The sequence below is a fragment of the Ranitomeya variabilis genome, chromosome 8 (assembly GCF_051348905.1).
Source record: "Ranitomeya variabilis isolate aRanVar5 chromosome 8, aRanVar5.hap1, whole genome shotgun sequence".
Lineage (NCBI taxonomy): Eukaryota > Metazoa > Chordata > Amphibia > Anura > Dendrobatidae > Ranitomeya > Ranitomeya variabilis.
Genome location: NC_135239.1, coordinates 175272466 through 175294220, shown reverse-complemented (window position 1 = coordinate 175294220; position 21755 = coordinate 175272466). Strand labels below are relative to the sequence as shown.

The following is a 21755-nucleotide window of genomic DNA, read 5'->3' as shown; positions in this document are numbered from 1 at the left end:
ACTAATTATGTCTTCTAGAAAATATCTCTACTAGTTATGTCTCCTATCAAATATTCCTACTAGTTATTTATTTATTATGCTTTTCTTATACAGCGCTATCTTATTCCACAGCACTTTACATACATCATCATCACTGTCCCCAATGGGGCTCACAATCTAAATTCCCTATCAGTATGTCTTTGGAGTGTGGGAGGAAACCGGAGAACCCGGAGGAAACTACATACAAACTCCTTGCAGGTGTTGTCCTTGGTGGGATTTGAACCCAGGACCCCAAGATCTCAAGAAGAAAGGTTCTCACTTTAAAACCGAAGCATCGCCATGATGGGCCATTAAACAGTAACTTTTTTCGCTTTGAATGGTGTACTGCCTCCAATCTCTTGAAGTCTATCTATCTATCTATCTATCTATCTATCTATCTATCTATCTATCTATCTATCTGTATATGCTATTGAAAATTTTAACTGTTACCTCTTAGATTCTTCACAAAATCCTCCAGCTTCATCTTTCGCTCGGGCTTTACGTTGGGGCTGTACATGTCAGTGTTGAGAAGGATAATTGCAAATGCCAAGATGAAGATGGTGTCTGGATTCCGGAACTGCCTGACAACCCCGGGGTTACAGATGCAATACCTCTGGCTGTAATACAAGATCAAACCATCATGTACAAACCAAGACACTTCCTAAAAGCTAGTAAGTGAGTAGGCCATATTACATACAGTCATGGCCGGTCCTTCTTTCCTAGAGGGAGAGTCAGGACATTAGGAGGAGGACTGGTCCCAAAGTTGGTGAGTTCGACATATGGTATATGTTCTCAGCACTAGGACCGCTAGTGATTTAAAGTATATTAGTCTTAGTCTACTAAGAATTTCACTATCAGAGCAGCTTCCACTGAGAATTAGACCTATGAGGACATCATGTATTTATCTCATTAGACAAGTATTCAGTAAGCCCACCGAGCCTTGGGCCTTCCCAAGATGGATATTTCAGGAGGAAGTAAAACTTACAGGAAACATACAATTCATGAAAATGATTATTAGCAGCTCTCAAATCTGGAACTTCTTTTGTGCAGTCAGGTTTTACAAAGAAGAAGAGTCTGCAAATGAAAGTAAGTGCAGGATTTACATCTGCTGGGTGCAGAGACCTGGTAATTTTCAGCAGCTCTTATTTGGCTGAGTATTACGGATGTAATTCTGGTATTTTAGTCAAATGCTCTTAAAAGGATAACATTTTTTCAGGCGCTCTAATAATTATGGATAATGCAGTTTCTGACGAGCAAGATTTCAAAATTATATACTGCACGTTCTTTCAGAGTGTTAAAAGGGTTTGTATGGGGGTAACATAATGATCGGAGGGGTTCTGACCGCTGGGCCCATACCCGATCGGCAGAAAGGAGAACTTTTATCCCCCATGAGAACGAAGCCGCAGTGCAAATCCTGGATCATTGCTCCATTTATTCCCTATTCATCTGCCGAGCACTGCTCTTTGTCTTTTTTTCCAGCAGCCCCAAAGAAGATGAATGGAGAAGCTATTGCGTTTCTGACCTGCCGCAGTATTTTGTAACAAGGTTAAAAAGTCCTCGTTCTGCCGATCCTTGCAGATCCCAGAAGGCAGATTCCCACTGATCAGTATGTGATCACCCATCTTATGGAAAGGTGATAACTTATTTTCACTGGACAACTGCTGTAAGGTAAATGAGACCTAACTAGGTCTACCTAATATCCAAAATTCACACACTGAAAATCCATTGATTACAGTGTGAAAAGGCAACCATCTAAAGGCCTCCTTACATATTACATAGGTGTCAGCTGGATGATTGTTTATCCAACAGCCATTTCCTCCGATTCACCCATACACAAGAACGCTCGGGTAGACCAAGGGTTCTCTAGGAGAGAGGTGCTGTCAGAGACAGAGCCTTATCTTGTCACCAAACTGAAGAATCGGTGTTGAAATTCCAATGCTTAGATCCTTGGGGGGATCCTCTCCCGCATGCGGCATGCCAATTAAATTATGGCCAATATCAATGAGCATAGCTGACTTTTGCCTAATGTGTAGATGGTCCTTTTGGCTCTTCCCTAAAAGATGATGTGAGAAGGATCGTACATGCTGAACTTCATCGCCCAAGCCTTTGGTTTTCCCTGTATCAAAAACTGCCACTAGAGGTATTTAGCAATGGGTTACTCCCCACTTTGCCAAAGTGAGCAAGCAAGTGTATACCGGGCATTAAGAGAGATACCTGTTGGACGACCACTCATTTGGCCGACAGCCAATCTGTATGGGAACCTTTATCATGAAGCTAGCCCACCAGCAGTTGTAGGCCTTGTAAAAAGTCGAGGTTGGCACTCAAATTATAATATTAGTTAAAAATTGTTAGGGGAGCTAATGTTTTAGACCTAAGACTAACGGGATCCTCTTTCTGCCATTTATACTCCCATCTGATTTGTTTCCATTTCTTACCAGTGACCTATAACATTGAGATCATGATTATTACCGTACTACACAATTTACAGATAGCGGACGCCGTGTGATGGGTGCATCATATGAAAGCTTGTAACATTGGCATCTGCTGGTGGGCTAGTTGGTGAGGCATCATATGGTGGTAGAACATCTGGAAGAACATACACTCAGGTTGGCCACCCTGGGCAGGCATCATATGGTGGTGGAACATCTGGAAGAACATACATTCAGGTTGGCCACCCTGGGCAGGCATCATATGATGGTAGAACATCTGGAAGAACATACACTCAGGTTGGCCACCCTGGGCATGCATCATATGGTGGTAGAACATCTGGAAGAACATACACTCAGGTTGGCCACCCTGTTCAGGCATCATGTGGTGGTAGAACATCTGGAAGAACATACACTCAGATTGGCCAACCGGAGTCACGGAAGCACAGATCGCTAAGTCTTGCGGTGATGATTTCACATATGTTCTTATCGGCGGTTTGTGGCTTCATACTAGGTGTTCAGCGCACCGAGCATAAAACAATTTATTCTCCAGTGACTGTTTACAGTGCCCGCTTGCAGTTCAGTGCTCTTCTTCATGCGAGAGTAGAGATCAGCCCCTGAAATGTATTCATCATCCATGACCTTCAGAGGCAGGCACTTTATTTCCAGGGACAGCTCATCCCTCCCCAGTGTTTTCACACATGCTGTTTAAATTCCAAGCGGCCGAGCCATGACCATCTGACTCTGCTTAAGTCAAACTGCAAGAGCTTAGTGAAGCTTAAATCTTTAACTATGTGCAGCTCACATATTCTGCATTCCTTGTGTGCCGGCTCTGCAAACATTGCACCCTTCCATATATACCTCGTTGTGAATATAGCCCGTAGAGCAGACGGTGCAATGAATACTGTATGCATACCTAAAGGCTTCAATGAGTCGCTCCACTTTCTGGGCTTCTCCCTGGACCCGTATATGAGCTTGGAACTTCCTGAGAGCTTCATCTAACTCCATGGCTGAAAAATCCATCTCATCAACCACGCAGCTGGAAGACAGAAGCACAATCGCATTGTTTAGCCTCCCAGCTGGGAAACAGGACTGTTGGGGAATTAGGTTTTAGGCATAATATTAAAATATTAGCATTATATGCTATTTTATAATTAACCGTAACCAACTAGGAGTTCTTGCTAATTGTAAAATTGAAAATCCCATCACACATACAAAAGCAATAAAATAAAAAAATCTGTACAGCATCAGTGAACAGTTTGATGGTTGGCAATTGTTCAGATGAAGCCTATTTGTAAGTCGGTACTAGACTGTATAAATAAGGATCAAACATTATATGGGGTTCTCCGCTTTGGACCAACCCTATTTGAAGTGTCCCTAGAAAATAAGCTGAATAAGTGTTCTCCAATCGAGAGCGCCAATAAATCAGACGTTACCTCTGGGAAACCTGGATATAAGTGTTTCCTTTTACTGCAGCGCCTCCACAGGGGAAACAGAACATTACACATCGTCCAATCGCATCATCGTCTGTGAATATAGTGGTTTGTACTGAAGAAGAAGTGTTGTATTCTTCGAAACTCGTTGACAAATAAAATACCCTTCACTGTCTGTTCATCGTCTGGTGGGAGACTAGAAGTGAGATTTCAGATCCATCTTTCCGCTTGTCCACATATTATTGTAACCGCTCTCCCCTCCAGCCAAGAGATTAGTATCCTAAATATGAGGAACCCACTCTATTGACTAAGAATTCCCTATTATTTTGATGTCAGTGCATTTGGAGCTATTAAGATGTGCAATGGACTCGTAGCTAGGAGTCCGGAGTCTTCATGAGGGGAGCGCCGTCTACCCCTTATACATGTAACATCCAACCGGCTTAGTGATTTATGGTTGTGGTGTATCAGAATGTATACAAGGCAGCCATCAATAACAGATACACCGAACTCATAACCATGTGTCTTCTATACTCTTTGATAGCTGCTTAAAGGGAGCCTTTCATCTGATTTTTTTAAATTAAACTGAGTACCTCCTTTAGTTGGCGCTGATCTACTGATTCTGGAACAGTTTTTCTTTTTCTTTTGTGCCCCTCTGTTCCAAAGTTAAGCCCCCCGGTAATGCAAATGCAAATTTTCCCTTCAACTAACTGGGCGTGTACCAGAGAATGTTTCTGTGGGCTCCTCTGAAGCTGACCAATCAAAACATGGCCAGACCCACCAATAAGTTCTGTGGTATACGCCCAATTGGGTGAAGGGAAAATTTGCACCTATATTATCGAGGGGCGTAACTTTGGAACGGAGGAGCACAGAAGAACTGTTCCAAAATCAGTCGAGCAGTGGCAATTGGAATCGATATTCAGCGTAAATGAAAAAAGGCAGTGAAAAGTCCTCTTTAAAAGGGGTTGTCCTGCCCTAGGTTACAAATCTGCAGTTACTCTATGCGACTGCAGACTTGTGAATCTTCACAATATGCGCACTGTGGCTCACAGGGGTATTCTCCTGTGTCGGTGCCGGGAAAAGTGGGAATGTGACTGTCAGTATGTGATTTGCATACATGCGGGCACGTGCCAACTAGACGTGCGCAGCCTAGCTTAATGCAAGTGTATTGAGAGAGGCCGGACAAGTCTAGTCGGAATGTGGCTAGAATTATGCAAATCACATACTTGGGGTCACATACTTGCTGCTCCCAGCGCCGAAGGATCCTTCACGCGATATGAGGATTCACAAGTGTGCAGTCACATAGATTGATTGCAAAGTTATATCCTAAGGTTGGACAATTCCTTTAAGCTATAAAGTTTTTTTTTTATGTGTGCGCCCTTTTTTACAAACAGGAAAAAGATGGGCACTAATTACAGGGCATTGATCTGTTACCCGGCACTGAGCAGTGATCAATTTTCCTCTGCGTTGTTGGTAATACACACAATGAACAGTTTTAATCTTCCCGAAGCAATAAATTGTAGTGAAACCATTTAAATGTGCCATCAAAAAATGGCCTAGTGTTTAAGTCGGGTTTTTCTGTTAAATTGATCTTTTTTCACTTTTTACTTTTTTTTCATTCAAGTCTCTATATAAAAAAAAATACAGAAAAAAATCCCTAAATCTAGCATATTTCACACTGGCTACTATTAGACTCGTATATCCTGTTCTTCCCATGGACACTTGCAGCAAGGATCCTATTGAATTGCATTGGAGTATGTAATGAGCATGGTCTAATGTGGGATAAGGTCATGGTGCAGGAAGGGGGAGGAAGGGAGCTTTGAGATAAAATTTGGTGGCACAAATTATTGTGTCTGAAAATCATATCCATTCATCTAAAAAGATGGAGCAGTGACAGAACTGTCTGCAACAAAAACTGCAGCAAATATGCAACATATGGATATACCCTAATTATTATGGTTCAGTTACGTATATAGAAATGACCATGTGATGCCCCTTCACACGTCCGTAAATACCGATAGCGGAAAAAATTATACTGATGTCATCAGTGTGTTGGAACATCAGTGTACCATCCGTTTTTTCCAGTATTTCGTAAGAAAAATCAATTCCAAAGTTTCTCCTACACTTTGCAATGTTAAACACATACAGCACACGGACGGCACATGGACGGTACACGGACGGCACACAGATTCCAGAGACTTGTATTGTCCATTGTCTTCTGTACTGCTGGTAAAAAACTAAAATGTCTCCTTGTGGTTTACACTGACATGTGAGCAGCACCATAGATTATAATGGATACCTGTGGCATCATTGAAAAAAACAGATGCTACACGTACTGAAAACATGTGAAAGGGGTCTTAGTGTATCCGGCACGTTTTCTTTATCTCTAAAGGGGTCGGCAACTTCAGCTTTATTTTAACTGCTGTTTTGGGGACATGATTTTGTGGCACTGACTAATATGCAATATTACAGGTCCTCCTCAGACTCTTGGACATTTAGCCTTCCTCACAGAATATACAACTATTCTGTCCACAACATGGCTGCTGATGGAGGAGAATGTGATCAGATCAACCATCGGCTTCCTCCAATTTAAAAACACCTCACATTGGGAAAGTTGCTATTGAAGGAGGATGATGTAAAGGCCTGGTGACATGATCCTCCACCAGCGGCCATCTTGTGGAGACGCAAGCTGTGTTTTCTGTCAGAAGGCTAAACATGCAAGTGCAGGGGACTGAGCTGTGATACCTGTACAGGCCGTCGCCGGGTTATGAACTAGATAGATTCTGTAGGTTTGTTTGTAGTCCGAATCTTTATAACAGTTGGAATAGGGTTGGCAAAAAACAACTATTGTTCACCTCATCGCTGACCTCTCTGCTCGCTGCTTGCCGTTCGATATTCAATACAGGCCAGAACTTTCAGCCGTGTCCAGTTATCGGAGGTCAGTGTGTCTTATAAGGTTGATGTCAAGATGTGTGCTGCAACCTTCTGATGCTCAGTGACCTCCGAGGCCTGGACACCGCCAAAATGAAGAGACCAGAGAAGCATTGTGCAATGGCGGAAAGAAGAGGACCAGATGGTGGACACCAAGTGGCAGGGCGGCTGGTGAGGTGAATTTTTTTTTTGACCAATACTCACGTCATCACTCACCTCTCCTACAGCATCTGAGGAGCACAGGGGCACTGAAGATGGCCATTTCCCACAATCCGGCCAGTTTCAGAGCAGCGCTTACAAGCTCTTTGTACAAACATTTTGCAATTTTATCCATTTAAAGAGAATCTGTCGACAGCTTTTTGCAATTCTATAATTCCACGCTCTATTCATCCTGATCTATCTGGTTCATGAGCGGAGTGCCTGTTCCATCAAATTACTGAAATTTAAAGGGCACATTGCATTTTTACCCCCTATTAACCTATACGCCAATAAATGCTTGAGCCATTAAACAGAGTCTGTGATGGATGCCTAAAGTGACGTCTGTCACCCACAGGCTATAATGGCATCCGCTCTGGCCACTTCTCATTTTTGCTCTTTTGTTTTTTTCCCTTCCCTTCTTTCAAGACCCATCACTTTTTTATTTTTACGCCGACATCCGCATCGACACTGGGAAACGCTGACTGGGTGCAGATCTTCAAAGTATATTTTCTCTGACACGATGGAGAACTTTAGGGAATAATATACCTGATGATTCATGCCGGAAATGACATGGACACCATGAAATAACCTCACAGGTCCCTTTAAAGCATTTATTGTGTGGTAAAAATCACCTGACAAAATGATTTTCCAGGTAAGTACAGTTACGGTGATACCAAACTTGCAAAGGTTTAACTTAAGTGTTGGAAAAAAAAAATCAAAAGAGTTTGTAAAAATAAAAATAAATAAATAAATAAAAAAATAATTAGTTTGTGTGTCGCCATTTATGGAGACATTTTGATAGCTTTTTATTGCATTTTAAATGAGGCATTTATTGGCTACTGAAATGGCTCACCTCTGCAGTCATGCCACTGAAACTATCACTTATTTGTAATCCTAAATCTATATTTATTTAATGACGTAATCTAATCTCTTCTCTAATATACTTTAATTAAAAAGTCCCTTCCTTCCCTCGCTTTATTAACTTCTTTATTTTTTTTCACTACTTCCTCTGTGATGACGCTTCATTTGAGAATACCAATGCATGCTGGGATAGTCAAACGAGATGTACACTGCTACAGCCTCTGCCCCCACCTTGAAATGAAGCGTCATTAGTGACATCCTTTTCAGGGTCTGGGCTAGTCCCTGCTCTATTGATCATTTTGACGCAAATGCACTCTCTCGCCGGCTCTAAAAAGTGACAAGGCAGCAAGAGGGCGCACTGTTAATGCTCATTGTAAGGAGAGAAGGAATAAGCAGTGACTGCAAGTGATGTCATTTGCAGAGACAAGGCTGGTCTCTACTCACCATTTTTTCACCTAACCACGTGCACTGACAGTGTGCTATGTTACTGCCTTGTCACTTCTCATTAAACCTGGTGAAAGAGTGCACTGTTACTGTGCGCTGAGAAGAACAATGCACAGTGACATGATCCTATTGAGCATCTGCAGCACCCCAGAGTCCTGGTTGTTGCAGTACTGTGGCTCCGCCACTATGGGGAGCTATGGTACGTCTGATTGCACTAAGGAGTTTCTCTGACCAGGTACACTGACACCACACTTCACACTCCGGCCACCAGGGGGGGGTGGTCCTATCTAGTACGCCACTCCTCACAACTCTGGTAAAACTGGGGGTTGGACAGGAAGACAGAGAGAAGTAGCTGGGAAGAGCTAGTGAGAGGACCTGTCAGGGATGGGATCCTGGCAGACTCCTCAGAACAGAACTAACCAGTGCACAACGGGAATACAGTAAAGAAGTATTGGGACCAGAAGGAGTCGTGCTGTTAGACCGAGGCAACATCCTTCTGAGGCGCAAACAGTCGGTGGCCGGAACGCCGAGCAAGTAAGAGACTTTAAGTACTACTGCAAACCACGGCCGGACAGCTAATTACAGGTTGGCTGTCTCACTTAACACCTAAGCAGACAATGGAGGCAGCTGTGGGAGAGGGGCGACTCTAGGGTCCCGGAAGAACTCCAGGCCTACCCCGTCATACGGGTGCGTCCTACCATATCACCTGGAGGACCGGAGAAAGAACGAACAGTAGAGACAGACAGAAACAGTTGTGAGGACTATCCCGGGAGCTCAGCAGGGAAGAACTACAACACCCAGCGCTAGCAGGTAGACACTGATTCCCACCTGTAAAGAGAACTCCTGATGTGCCTTTGGACCGGCCGGTCTCTGACAGCCCTGTTAACAGCGCTCTGGACTGAGGACTCTAAAACCTTCAGTAAAGAGGTAAAGAGACTGCAACCTGGTGTCTTCGTTATTTACCGCGACTTGCACCATCATCATCACTTATTGCACCGGACGTCCCCCACTGACAGACAGGGCCACGGACCGGGTCTAGCCACCGTGACAACCCCAGGACTGAGACCCAGAGGCCCGGCTCCGGGTACCCCTCGGCCCTGCGGCGGTGTGGGGGCGCTCCACATCCATCAGAACTATCAATTGGGACAACCTCCAATCTTTGCTGTTATAATTGGAGCCAGCTATTACACAACCTGCATCTGTCATGTGTGGAGCGGGTTCGGAAAAAATCTGTCATAGACCACCCCTGCTACCATGTGTACTGATGTCTTCTTATATAGGACCCCATCAGGCACAAAGGCTTATTTGTGGCTGCCACCTTGCCACTTGCTGTGGTTACACAGCAACCCATTCAGTGCAGCACATAACCTGAAATGCAGCAATATATACATCAAGTGTGTTATCGGTCCTTACATATAAGTCCACACATCTGGTATGATACAAGTTGCAATTTACGGAGAAGTACTTCTAGATGAAATAGTTTTGTTCCCTCTGTTAAATGCAATATGCCCTCCCGTACTGTGGTTAGAGATTGTAGTGACAAATAACATGGAGACAATGGTCCTGGATGGAATCCAAAGACTCCGAGAAGTGACATGGAGAACATCCGTCAGATGGCTTTCAGGTTAATGAATACAATAAAGAGGTTAGTTGGTACTTTTATTCAGCTGCATCAATTCAGTCCATGAAGGCTTAGGGAGCATCACAAGGACCTAGAGTCAAGTCTGCACTAACGGCCAGTTACATAGTAAATCAGGTGTAAGTAGCCGTAAATCTCCCATAAAATGCATGGAATTATAAAATTATAGTAGCTTTGAAGCTTTGGAAAATCTAACACAGAAATTGCTATTTAGTCATTTATAAAGAGCTGTAGTTCTCATACAGACAGATATGACATCTATCGAGGAATTCATACCCCCAAAATATGACTGTGTTGCTTAGACTGCACCCTCAAAACAAGCAAGGAATGGGGTAGTGAGCTACTAGTATGTGTGCCATGGTGCGGACAAGAGCCATTTACTCAATGCTTTAACAGAGAGAATCGTTAATAAAGTCCTGAACTTATGAATAAATTAACTATACCATTGACTGACGGCACACACAGAGTGGAGCAATACTTTAGAAATCACAGTTTGGGGTCAGACTTCCCAATGTGCCTTAAACTTGAAAGGGTTATCTGGACATAGGGCGCAGTCAGGCGGCCGTATATATCGGACAGAGATTGAACTACAATGCTCGGCCGCGGCTCTCCCGACCCGAACGCAACACCTGCATAGAAATATATGTAGCTATCATGCCACCAGCCATTCCAAGCATAGTAGTCCACTCTAGGGTTGAGCGAAACGGGTCGATCATTTTCAAAAGTCGCCGACTTTTGGCTAAGTCGGCGTCTCATGAAACCCGATCCGACCCCTGTGCTTGTCGGCCATGCGGTACGCGACTTTCGCGCCAAAGTCGCGTTTCAATGACGCGAAAAGCGCCATTTCTCAGCCAATGAAGGTGAACGCAGAGTGTGGGCAGCGTGATGACATAGATCCTGGTCCCCACCATCTTAGAGAAGGGCATTGCAGTGATTGGCTTGCTGTCTGCGGCGTCACAGGGGCTATAAAGGGGCGTTCCCGCCGACCGCCATCTTACTGCTGCTGATCTGAGCTTAGGGAGAGGTTGCTGCCGCTTCGTCAGAAGCAGGGAGAGCGTTAGGCAGGGTCCACTAACCACCAAACCGCTTGTGCTGCAGCGATTTCCACTGTCCAACACCACCTTCGGTGTGCAGGGACTGTGGAAGCTATTTTTTTTTTTTTTTCCCCTCAGCGCTGTAGCTCATTGGGCTGCCCTAGAAGGCTCCGTGATAGCTGTATTGCTGTGTGTACGCCACTGTGGAAACCAACTGCTTTTTTCAAAGCACATATCCTCTTGTTCCTTCCTTTCTGCACAGCTATCTTTTTTGTTTGTCCACACTTTTTATTTAATTTGTGCATCAGTCCACTCCTATTGCTGCCTGCCATACCTGGCTTACATTACTGCAGGGAGATAGTAATTGTAGGACAGTTTTTTTTTTTTTTTTTTTTTTTTTTTGTGGGAGATTAAGATTGGCATTTCTGCTACAGTGCCATCCCTGTGTGTGCCATCTCTCACTGAGTGGGCCATAGAAAGCCTATTTATTTTTTCCGTGATTTGTGTTCTAAAATCTACCTCAACACAAAAACACTACATCAATCAGTGGGAGAAAAATATTGGCCTCAGTCAGGGCTTGTGTGCCACTGCTGTGTGTGCTATCTCTCATTCAGTGGGCTATAGCAAGCCTATTTTTTTTTTTTTTTTTTAATATTATTTGGTTTCTAAAGTCTCCCTGAAAAAAAAAAAAAACCTAAAAAAACAGTGGGAGAGTAATATTGCCCTTTCAGCTTGTGTGCCAGTCTTGACTCCTGGGTGTGCCACCTCTCTCCCTCTCATTCAGTGGGCCATAGAAAGCCTATTTATTTTTTTAAAAAAATATTATTGGGTTTCTAAAGTCTCCCTGAAAAAACAAAAAATACATAAAAAAACAGTGGGAGAGTAATATTGCCCTTTCAGCTTGTGTGCCAGTCTTGACTCCTGGGTGTGCCACCTCTCTCCCTTTCATTCAGTGGGCCATAGAAAGCCTATTTATTTTTTCCGTGATTTGTGTTCTAAATTCTACCTCAACACAAAAACACTACATCAATCAGTGGGAGAAAAATATTGGCCTCAGTCAGGGCTTGTGTGCCACTGCTGTGTGTGCTATCTCTCATTCAGTGGGCTATAGCAAGCCTATTTTTTTTTTTTTTTTTTTTTTTTTTAATATTATTTGGTTTCTAAAGTCTCCCTGAAAAAAAAAAAAAAACCTAAAAAAACAGTGGGAGAGTAATATTGCCCTTTCAGCTTGTGTGCCAGTCTTGACTCCTGGGTGTGCCACCTCTCTCCCTCTCATTCAGTGGGCCATAGAAAGCCTATTTATTTTTTTTTTTTAATATTATTTGGTTTCTAATTCTCCCTGAAAAAAAAAAAAAAACCTAAAAAAACAGTGGGAGAATAATATTGCCCTTTCAGCTTGTGTGCCAGTCTTGACTCCTGGGTGTGCCACCTCTCTCCCTCTCATTCAGCGGGCCATAGAAAGCCTATTTATTTTTTTTTAAAAATATTATTGGGTTTCTAAAGTCTCCCTGAAAAAACAAAAAATACATAAAAAAACAGTGGGAGAGTAATATTGCCCTTTCAGCTTGTGTGCCAGTCTTGACTCCTGGGTGTGCCACCTCTCTCCCTTTCATTCAGTGGGCCATAGAAAGCCTATTTATTTTTTTTTTTAAATATTATTGGGTTTCTAAAGTCTCCCTGAAAAAAAAAAAAAAACCTAAAAAAACAGTGGGAGAGTAATATTGCCCTTTCAGCTTGTGTGCCAGTCTTGACTCCTGGGTGTGCCACCTCTCTCCCTCTCATTCAGTGGGCCATAGAAAGCCTATTTATTTTTTTTTTAAAATATTATTGGGTTTCTAAAGTCTCCCTGAAAAAAAAAAAAAAAACCTAAAAAAACAGTGGGAGAGTAATATTGCCCTTTCAGCTTGTGTGCCAGTCTTGACTCCTGGGTGTGCCACCTCTCTCCCTCTCATTCAGTGGGCCATAGAAAGCCTATTTATTTTTTTTTTTAAATATTATTGGGTTTCTAAAGTCTCCCTGAAAAAACAAAAAATACATAAAAAAACAGTGGGAGAGTAATATTGCCCTTTCAGCTTGTGTGCCAGTCTTGACTCCTGGGTGTGCCACCTCTCTCCCTTTCATTCAGTGGGCCATAGAAAGCCTATTTATTTTTTCCGTGATTTGTGTTCTAAATTCTACCTCAACACAAAAACACTACATCAATCAGTGGGAGAAAAATATTGGCCTCAGTCAGGGCTTGTGTGCCACTGCTGTGTGTGCTATCTCTCATTCAGTGGGCTATAGCAAGCCTATTTTTTTTTTTTTTTTTTATATTATTTGGTTTCTAAAGTCTCCCTGAAAAAAAAAAAAAAACCTAAAAAAACAGTGGGAGAGTAATATTGCCCTTTCAGCTTGTGTGCCAGTCTTGACTCCTGGGTGTGCCACCTCTCTCCCTCTCATTCAGTGGGCCATAGAAAGCCTATTTATTTTTTTTTTTAAATATTATTGGGTTTCTAAAGTCTCCCTGAAAAAACAAAAAATACATAAAAAAACAGTGGGAGAGTAATATTGCCCTTTCAGCTTGTGTGCCAGTCTTGACTCCTGGGTGTGCCACCTCTCTCCCTTTCATTCAGTGGGCCATAGAAAGCCTATTTATTTTTTCCGTGATTTGTGTTCTAAATTCTACCTCAACACAAAAACACTACATCAATCAGTGGGAGAAAAATATTGGCCTCAGTCAGGGCTTGTGTGCCACTGCTGTGTGTGCTATCTCTCATTCAGTGGGCTATAGCAAGCCTATTTTTTTTTTTTTTTTTTATATTATTTGGTTTCTAAAGTCTCCCTGAAAAAAAAAAAAAAACCTAAAAAAACAGTGGGAGAGTAATATTGCCCTTTCAGCTTGTGTGCCAGTCTTGACTCCTGGGTGTGCCACCTCTCTCCCTCTCATTCAGTGGGCCATAGAAAGCCTATTTATTTTTTTTTTTAAATATTATTGGGTTTCTAAAGTCTCCCTGAAAAAACAAAAAATACATAAAAAAACAGTGGGAGAGTAATATTGCCCTTTCAGCTTGTGTGCCAGTCTTGACTCCTGGGTGTGCCACCTCTCTCCCTCTCATTCAGTGGGCCATAGAAAGCCTATTTATTTTTTTTTTTTAATATTATTTGGTTTCTAATTCTCCCTGAAAAAAAAAAAAAAACCTAAAAAAACAGTGGGAGAATAATATTGCCCTTTCAGCTTGTGTGCCAGTCTTGACTCCTGGGTGTGCCACCTCTCTCCCTCTCATTCAGCGGGCCATAGAAAGCCTATTTATTTTTTTTTAAAAATATTATTGGGTTTCTAAAGTCTCCCTGAAAAAACAAAAAATACATAAAAAAACAGTGGGAGAGTAATATTGCCCTTTCAGCTTGTGTGCCAGTCTTGACTCCTGGGTGTGCCACCTCTCTCCCTCTCATTCAGTGGGCCATAGAAAGCCTATTTATTTTTTTTTTAAAATATTATTGGGTTTCTAAAGTCTCCCTGAAAAAACAAAAAATACATAAAAAAACAGTGGGAGAGTAATATTGCCCTCTCAGCTTGTGTGCCAGTCTTGACTCCTGGGTGTGCCACCTCTCTCTCTCTAATTGTGGGCCATAGAAAGCCTTTTTTTTTTTTTTTTTTAATATTATTTGGTTTCTAAAGTCTCCCTGAGAAAAAAAAAAAAATAAATTAGGTGGGAGATTAATATTGACATTAGTGCTTGAGTGACAGTCCTGCGTGTGTGTCATCTCTGTGATTTTGTGCCACAGAAAACAGAGTGTGTAACATTGTGCCTGATTTTCCTTGTGGTCTCACCAACCTGTTAAGGGATATTGAAATCATACTGAAGTTATAGCTCACCGTGTAAGTTGTTTGACAGCAACAAATAAAGTTACTTTGGTTAAGATTTTAAAACAATGAGGAAGTCTGGTGCAAGAGGTCGTCGTGGGCGTTCATTGTCAGCTGGTAATGATGGTAGTGGTAGAGGAGCATCAGGTGGTCGTGGGGATAAAAATATTCCACCTAAGTCTGGAGCTGTGGAGCCAGTTTCGTCGTCAGGCTACACAAGGCCTCGAACGCTCTCTTTTCTGGGAGTAGGAAAACCGCTTTTAAAGGCGGAGCAGCAACAGCAAGTTTTGGCTTACATTGCAGACTCAGCCTCTAGCTCTTTTGCCTCCTCTTCCGAAACTGGTAAATGTAAAAGCAGCGCGTCGCTTGTGGATGTTCACGGTCAGGGACAAGTCGCTTCCTTGTCCTCCTCAGCAAAAACTACAACAAGAGAGAAGGATGCAGCAGGCGACACAACGGGTCACTCCATGGAGCTCTTTACACATACCGTCCCTGGCTTAGAAAGTGAAACATTTAACAGGCCATGCCCATTACAAGTATATTCTGACATGGAGTGCACTGATGCACAGCCACAGCCAGAGTACTATGCTGCTCCTTTGACTCAGACCACCACATTGCCCTCTCAGGGTACAGATCCACAATCAGACCCTGATGAGACTATGTTGCCCCGCCACGAACGCTATACCACCGACCGACACAGTGACACAGACGAAGTTGCACACGAGCTCGAAGAGGAGGTAATAGATGACCCAGTTATTGACCCCGATTGGCAGCCATTGGGGGAACAGGGTGCAGGCGGCAGTAGTTCAGAAGCGGAGGTGGAGGAGGGGCCGCAGCAGGCATCAACATCGCAACAGGTTACATCTGCCGGGCCCGTATCTGGCCCAAAACGCGTGTCAAAGCCAAAACCTGTTGGAGCACAGCGTTGCCATCCGGTTAAAGCTCAGTCTGCAATCCCTGAAAAGGGATCCGAGTCTAGGAAGAGTGCAGTCTGGCATTTTTTTAAACAACATCCAACTGATCAGCGCAAAGTCATCTGTCAAAAATGTTCAACTAGCTTAAGCAGAGGTCAGAATCTGAAAAGTCTAAATACTAGTTGCATGCATAGACACTTAACCACCATGCATTTTCAAGCCTGGACTAACTACCAAACGTCCCTCAAGGTTGTAGCACCCTCGGCCAATGAAGCTAGTCAGCAACGCAACATCCCTTCCGTCACTGTAAGGCCACCATTTTCCGCACCACAGGCAGTATCTGTGCAGGTTTCTTTGCCAGCCAAAAGCAGTCAGGGTCAGGGAATCACCAGTTTTGTAGGAGGAAATATTGCATCTAGGGCACCGGCGGAAACAATACCGTCTCCAACCGTCTCTCAGTCTGCCATGTACACCGGCACACCCGAAAGTTCCACGATCTCCAGCTCTCCAGTCCAGCTCACCCTACATGAGACTCTGGTTAGAAAAAGGAAGTACTTATCCTCGCATCCGCGTACACAGGGTTTTAACGCCCACATAGCTAGACTAATCTCGTTAGAGATGATGCCCTACCGGTTAGTTGAAAGCGAAGCTTTCAAAGCCCTGATGGAGTACGCTGAACCACGATACGAGCTACCCAGTCGACACTTTTTTTCCAGAAAAGCCATCCCAGCCCTGCACCAGCATGTTAAACAGCGCATCGTCCATGCACTCAGGCAATCTGTGAGTACAAAGGTGCACCTGACTACAGATGCATGGACCAGTAGGCATGGCCAGGGACGTTATGTGTCCATCACGGCACACTGGGTGAATGTGGTGGATGCAGGGTCCACAGGCGACATCAATTTAGGGACAGTTGTGCCTAGCCCACGGTCTAGGAAACAGTTGGCTGTAGGCGTTCGCACCCCCTCCTCCTCCTCCTCCTCGTCCTCCTGCAGAAGCTACAGCTCTTCCACAGAACGCAGTCTGCCAACCACTCCATCGGCAGATGACACTGTTGCACACCAGTTGTCCCATTATGGGCCAGCTACTGCCAAGCGTCAGCAGGCTGTATTGGCTATGAAGTGCTTGGGCGACAATAGACACACCGCGGAAGTTCTGTCCGAGTTCTTGCAACAAGAAACGCAGTCGTGGCTGGGCACAGTAGATCTTGAGGCAGGCAAGGTAGTGAGTGATAACGGAAGGAATTTCATGGCTGCCATCTCCCTTTCCCAACTGAAACACATTCCTTGCCTGGCTCACACCTTAAACCTGGTGGTGCAGTGCTTATTGAAAACTTATCCTGGGTTCTCCGACCTGCTCCTCAAAGTGCGTGCACTTTGCTCACATATCCGACGTTCGCCTGTACACGCCAGCCGTATGCAGACCTATCAGCGGTCTTTGAACCTTCCCCAGCATCGCCTAATCATAGACGTTGCAACAAGGTGGAACTCAACACTGCACATGCTTCAGAGACTGTGCGAACAGAGGCGTGCTGTTATTTATTTGTGGGAGGATACACGGGCAGGCAGTAGGATGGCAGACATGGAGTTGTCAGGTGTGCAGTGGTCTAAGATACAAGACATGTGTCAAGTCCTTCAGTGCTTTGAGGAATGCACACGGCTGGTTAGTGCAGACAACGCCGTAATAAGCATGAGCATCCCCCTAATGCGTCTGCTGATGCAAAGTTTGACGCACATAAAGGAGCAGGCGTCTGCACCAGAGGAAGAGGAAAGCCTTGATGACAGTCAGCCATTGTCTGGTCAGGGCAGTGTACAGGACGAGGTAGCGGGCGAAGAGGAGGTGGAGGACGAGGAGGATGATGGGGATGAGTATATTTTTAATGCCGAACCTTTCCCGGGGGCACAGGAATTTGGTTGCGTGTCACGGCCGGGTTCTGGTTTTTTGAGGGACACAAGTGACGTAGATTTGCCTGCAACTGCCCCTCAACCAATCACAACCGGAGATTTGACAACTGGAACTTTGGCCCACATGGCGGATTATGCCTTACGTATCCTAAAAAGGGACACACGCATTACGAAAATGATGAACGATGACGATTACTGGTTGGCCTGCCTCCTTGATCCACGCTATAAAGGCAAATTGCAAAATATTATGCCACATGAGAACTTGGAACTAATATTAGCAACCAAACAATCAACTCTTGTTGACCGTTTGCTTCAGGCATTCCCAGCACACAGCGCACGTGATCGTTCTCACACGAGCTCCAGGGGGCAGCAGACTAGGAGTGTTAGGGGTGCACACATCAGAAGTGGCATTGGACAGAGGGGTTTTCTGACCAGGTTGTGGAGTGATTTTGCTATGACCGCAGACAGGACAGGTACTGCTGCATCAATTGAAAGTGACAGGAGACAACATTTGTCCAGTATGGTTACTAACTATTTTTCATCCCTTATCGATGTTCTCCCTCAACCGTCATTCCCATTTGATTACTGGGCCTCCAAATTAGACACCTGGCCAGAATTGGCAGAATATGCATTGCAGGAGCTTGCTTGCCCGGCAGCAAGTGTCCTATCAGAAAGAGTATTCAGTGCTGCAGGTTCAATATTAACCGAAAAAAGGACTCGTCTGGCTACCCAAAATGTTGACGATCTAACATTCATTAAAATGAACCACAACTGGATTTCGAAATCTTTTGCCCCACCTTGCCCGGCCGACACCTAGCTTTCCTATGAAAAGCTCTTGCCTGTGAATTACTTTTCTAATGTCTAATTTGCTGCAGCTGATTGTACAGCATACGACATGTTTACACCTCCCTAAATGGCAAAACTCCCCACACGGGGCCGTGGTATCGCGACTTGGCGCAAGCACCCGTGAGACTGCTGTTTGTCTGAAGAGGTGGGTGTGCTCGCTTTTGGTTGACGGCATTGCTACTGGGTCCCTCATAGTACAATGTAGTGTCTCTGGCGGTGGTGGTGCGCACCCAACGTCAGACACACCGTTGTAACATGAGGGGCCCTGGGGCGGTCCCGCCGGCCTCAAGAGAGTTCCCCCCTACCCCAGCTCAAAATGTGCTCTACCACGTGCAAAATTATGTCGCACAGCTCCACCAATCTTTAGTCTATTCGCTGACATCATTCAATGTCTGGCACTGACAATACAAATTTGTAGACATCTATGATGCAACTTAAAGTAGTCTGTGTCTGTGTCCTATATTGGCACCATTAAATAGTTACTGCCAAATTACTATGTCAGAAACTCAGTAGATGAGCCCACCCCTGTACCTAAGTATGCCACCTTTTTTTTTTGTTTTGGTTGTTTTGCGAGACATTAACATCTATTTATATTTTGGGAGTACTGGGACAGACACTCCTTGCACTACTCCTCCACTCACCACCAAGCTGCCTGTGTATCCATGTAACCGCTGTAAAACTGCCATGAGCCTATTGTTTGTTATTTTAGGCCTTTGATAGCCTGTCTGCGGCCCCTACTTGCAATACTCCTCCACTGACCACCAAGCTGCCTGCCCGTGTATCCATGTAACCGCTGTGAAACTGCCATGAGCCTATTGTTTGTTATGTTAGGCCTTTGATAGCCTGTCTGCGGTCCCTACTTTAAATACTCCTCCACTGACCAGACCACTGCTGCCCGTGTACCCCTGGAACCAATTATAAAGTGCCTACAGCCAGCCCATTTTCTTATGTTAGGCCTTTGAAGCCTGTCTGCGGTCCCTACTTTAAATACTCCTCCACTGACCACCAAGCTGCCTGCCCGTGTATCCATGTAACCGCTGTAAAACTGCCATGAGCCTATTGTTTGTTATTTTAGGCCTTTGATAGCCTGTCTGCGGCCCCTACTTGCAATACTCCTCCACTGACCACAATGCTGCCTGGAGTGCCTGCCTGTGTATCCATGTAACCGATGTAAAACTGCCATGACTGCCTACTGTTTGTTATTTTAGGCCTTTGATAGCCTGTCTGCAGCCCCTACTTGCAATACTCCTCCACTGACCACCAAGCTGCCTGCCCGTGTATCCATGTAACCGCTGTGAAACTGCCATGAGCCTATTGTTTGTTATGTTAGGCCTTTGATAGCCTGTCTGCGGTCCCTACTTTAAATACTCCTCCACTGACCAGACCACTGCTGCCCGTGTACCCCTGGAACCAATTATAAAGTGCCTACAGCCAGCCCATTTTCTTATGTTAGGCCTTTGAAGCCTGTCTGCGGTCCCTACTTTAAATACTCCTCCACTGACCACCAAGCTGCCTGCCCGTGTATCCATGTAACCGCTGTAAAACTGCCATGAGCCTATTGTTTGTTATTTTAGGCCTTTGATAGCCTGTCTGCGGCCCCTACTTGCAATACTCCTCCACTGACCACAATGCTGCCTGGAGTGCCTGCCTGTGTATCCATGTAACCGATGTAAAACTGCCATGACTGCCTACTGTTTGTTATTTTAGGCCTTTGATAGCCTGTCTGCAGCCCCTACTTGCAATACTCCTCCACTGACCACACCAATGCTGCCCGTGTACCCCTGGAACCTATTTAAAAGTTCATAGAGCCTAGTTATATATTTTATTTACTATTAATAAGGCCATGATGGACTACGCTGTACCACGCTACAAGCTAACCAGTCGACACTTCTTTTGCGAGAAAAGCCATCCCAACCCTCCACCAGCATGTAGAAGACCGCATTGTCCATGCACTCTGGCAATCTGTGAGTACAAAGGTGCACCTGACAACAGACGCATGGACCTGTAGGCATGGCCACGGAAGATTACGTGTCCATTACGGCGCAATGGGTTAATGTGGTGGATGCATGGTCCACAGGGGACAGCCTACTAAGTCTGTCTGCAGTCCCTAATTCAAATTGTCCTCCACTGTCTAAATCGGAACTTCCACCTTCTGGCTTTCGGCCTATAGTATCAGAAATTAAACTGCATTTGGCCTTCAACTTTGGTTAGGGCCTACTAACGGCTTCTGCCCCTCCCTGGTGTTGCCCTCAACTAAATAAAGCTGAGCTTCAACCTTCTGCTCCAAATTACCATTTTGAAAAATGCAATAGGCTTTTCAGGCCTACAAAAGGTGTCTGTCTGTGTGCCCCTCCCTGGTGTTGTCCTCAACTAAATAAAGCTGAGCTTCAACCTTCCGGCTCTCATTATGTGGTTTTAAAAAAAAAAATGGTGGTTAGGGCCTACTAACGGCTTCTGCCCCTCCCTGGTGTTGTCCTCAACTAAATAAAGCTGAGCTTCAACCTTCCGGCTCTCATTATGTGGTTTTAAAAAAAAAATGGTGGTTAGGGCCTACTAACGGCTTCTGCCCCTCCCTGGTGTTGTCCTCAACTAAATAAAGCTGAGCTTCAACCTTCCGGCTCTCATTATGTGGTTTTAAAAAAAAATGGTGGTTAGGGCCTACTAACGGCTTCTGCCCCTCCCTGGTGTTGCCCTCAACTAAATAAAGCTGAGCTTCAACCTTCTGCTCCAAATTACCATTTTGAAAAATGCAATAGGCTTTTCAGGCCTACTAAAGGTGTCTGTCTGTGTGCCCCTCCCTGGTGTTGTCCTCAACTAAATAAAGCTGAGCTTCAACCTTCCGGCTCTCATTATGTGGTTTTAAAAAAAAAAATGGTGGTTAGGGCCTACTAACGGCTTCTGCCCCTCCCTGGTGTTGTCCTCAACTAAATAAAGCTGAGCTTCAACCTTCCGGCTCTCATTATGTGGTTTTAAAAAAAAAAATGGTGGTTAGGGCCTACTAACGGCTTCTGCCCCTCCCTGGTGTTGTCCTCAACTAAATAAAGCTGAGCTTCAACCTTCCGGCTCTCATTATGTGGTTTTAAAAAAAAAATGGTGGTTAGGGCCTACTAACGGCTTCTGCCCCTCCCTGGTGTTGCCCTCAACTAAATAAAGCTGAGCTTCAACCTTCTGCTCCAAATTACCATTTTGAAAAATGCAATAGGCTTTTCAGGCCTACAAAAGGTGTCTGTCTGTGTGCCCCTCCCTGGTGTTGTCCTCAACTAAAT

The 21755-nt window shown here is 44.5% G+C and overlaps 1 protein-coding gene across 22 annotated transcripts in view; it reads right to left on the bottom strand.

Annotated features, from left to right (window-relative positions):
- IQSEC1 (IQ motif and Sec7 domain ArfGEF 1) overlaps positions 1–21755 on the bottom strand; it is a 746975-nt gene that overhangs the window by 49193 nt on the left and 676027 nt on the right. For all 22 annotated transcript variants that reach the window (XM_077277651.1, XM_077277639.1, XM_077277654.1 and 19 more), the window contains 2 exons: positions 3361–3483; positions 469–635 (listed from right to left, as the gene is read on the bottom strand). In XM_077277651.1, the coding sequence (XP_077133766.1) occupies positions 469–635; positions 3361–3483 (290 nt within the window). The remainder of the gene's footprint in view (positions 1–468; positions 636–3360; positions 3484–21755) is intronic.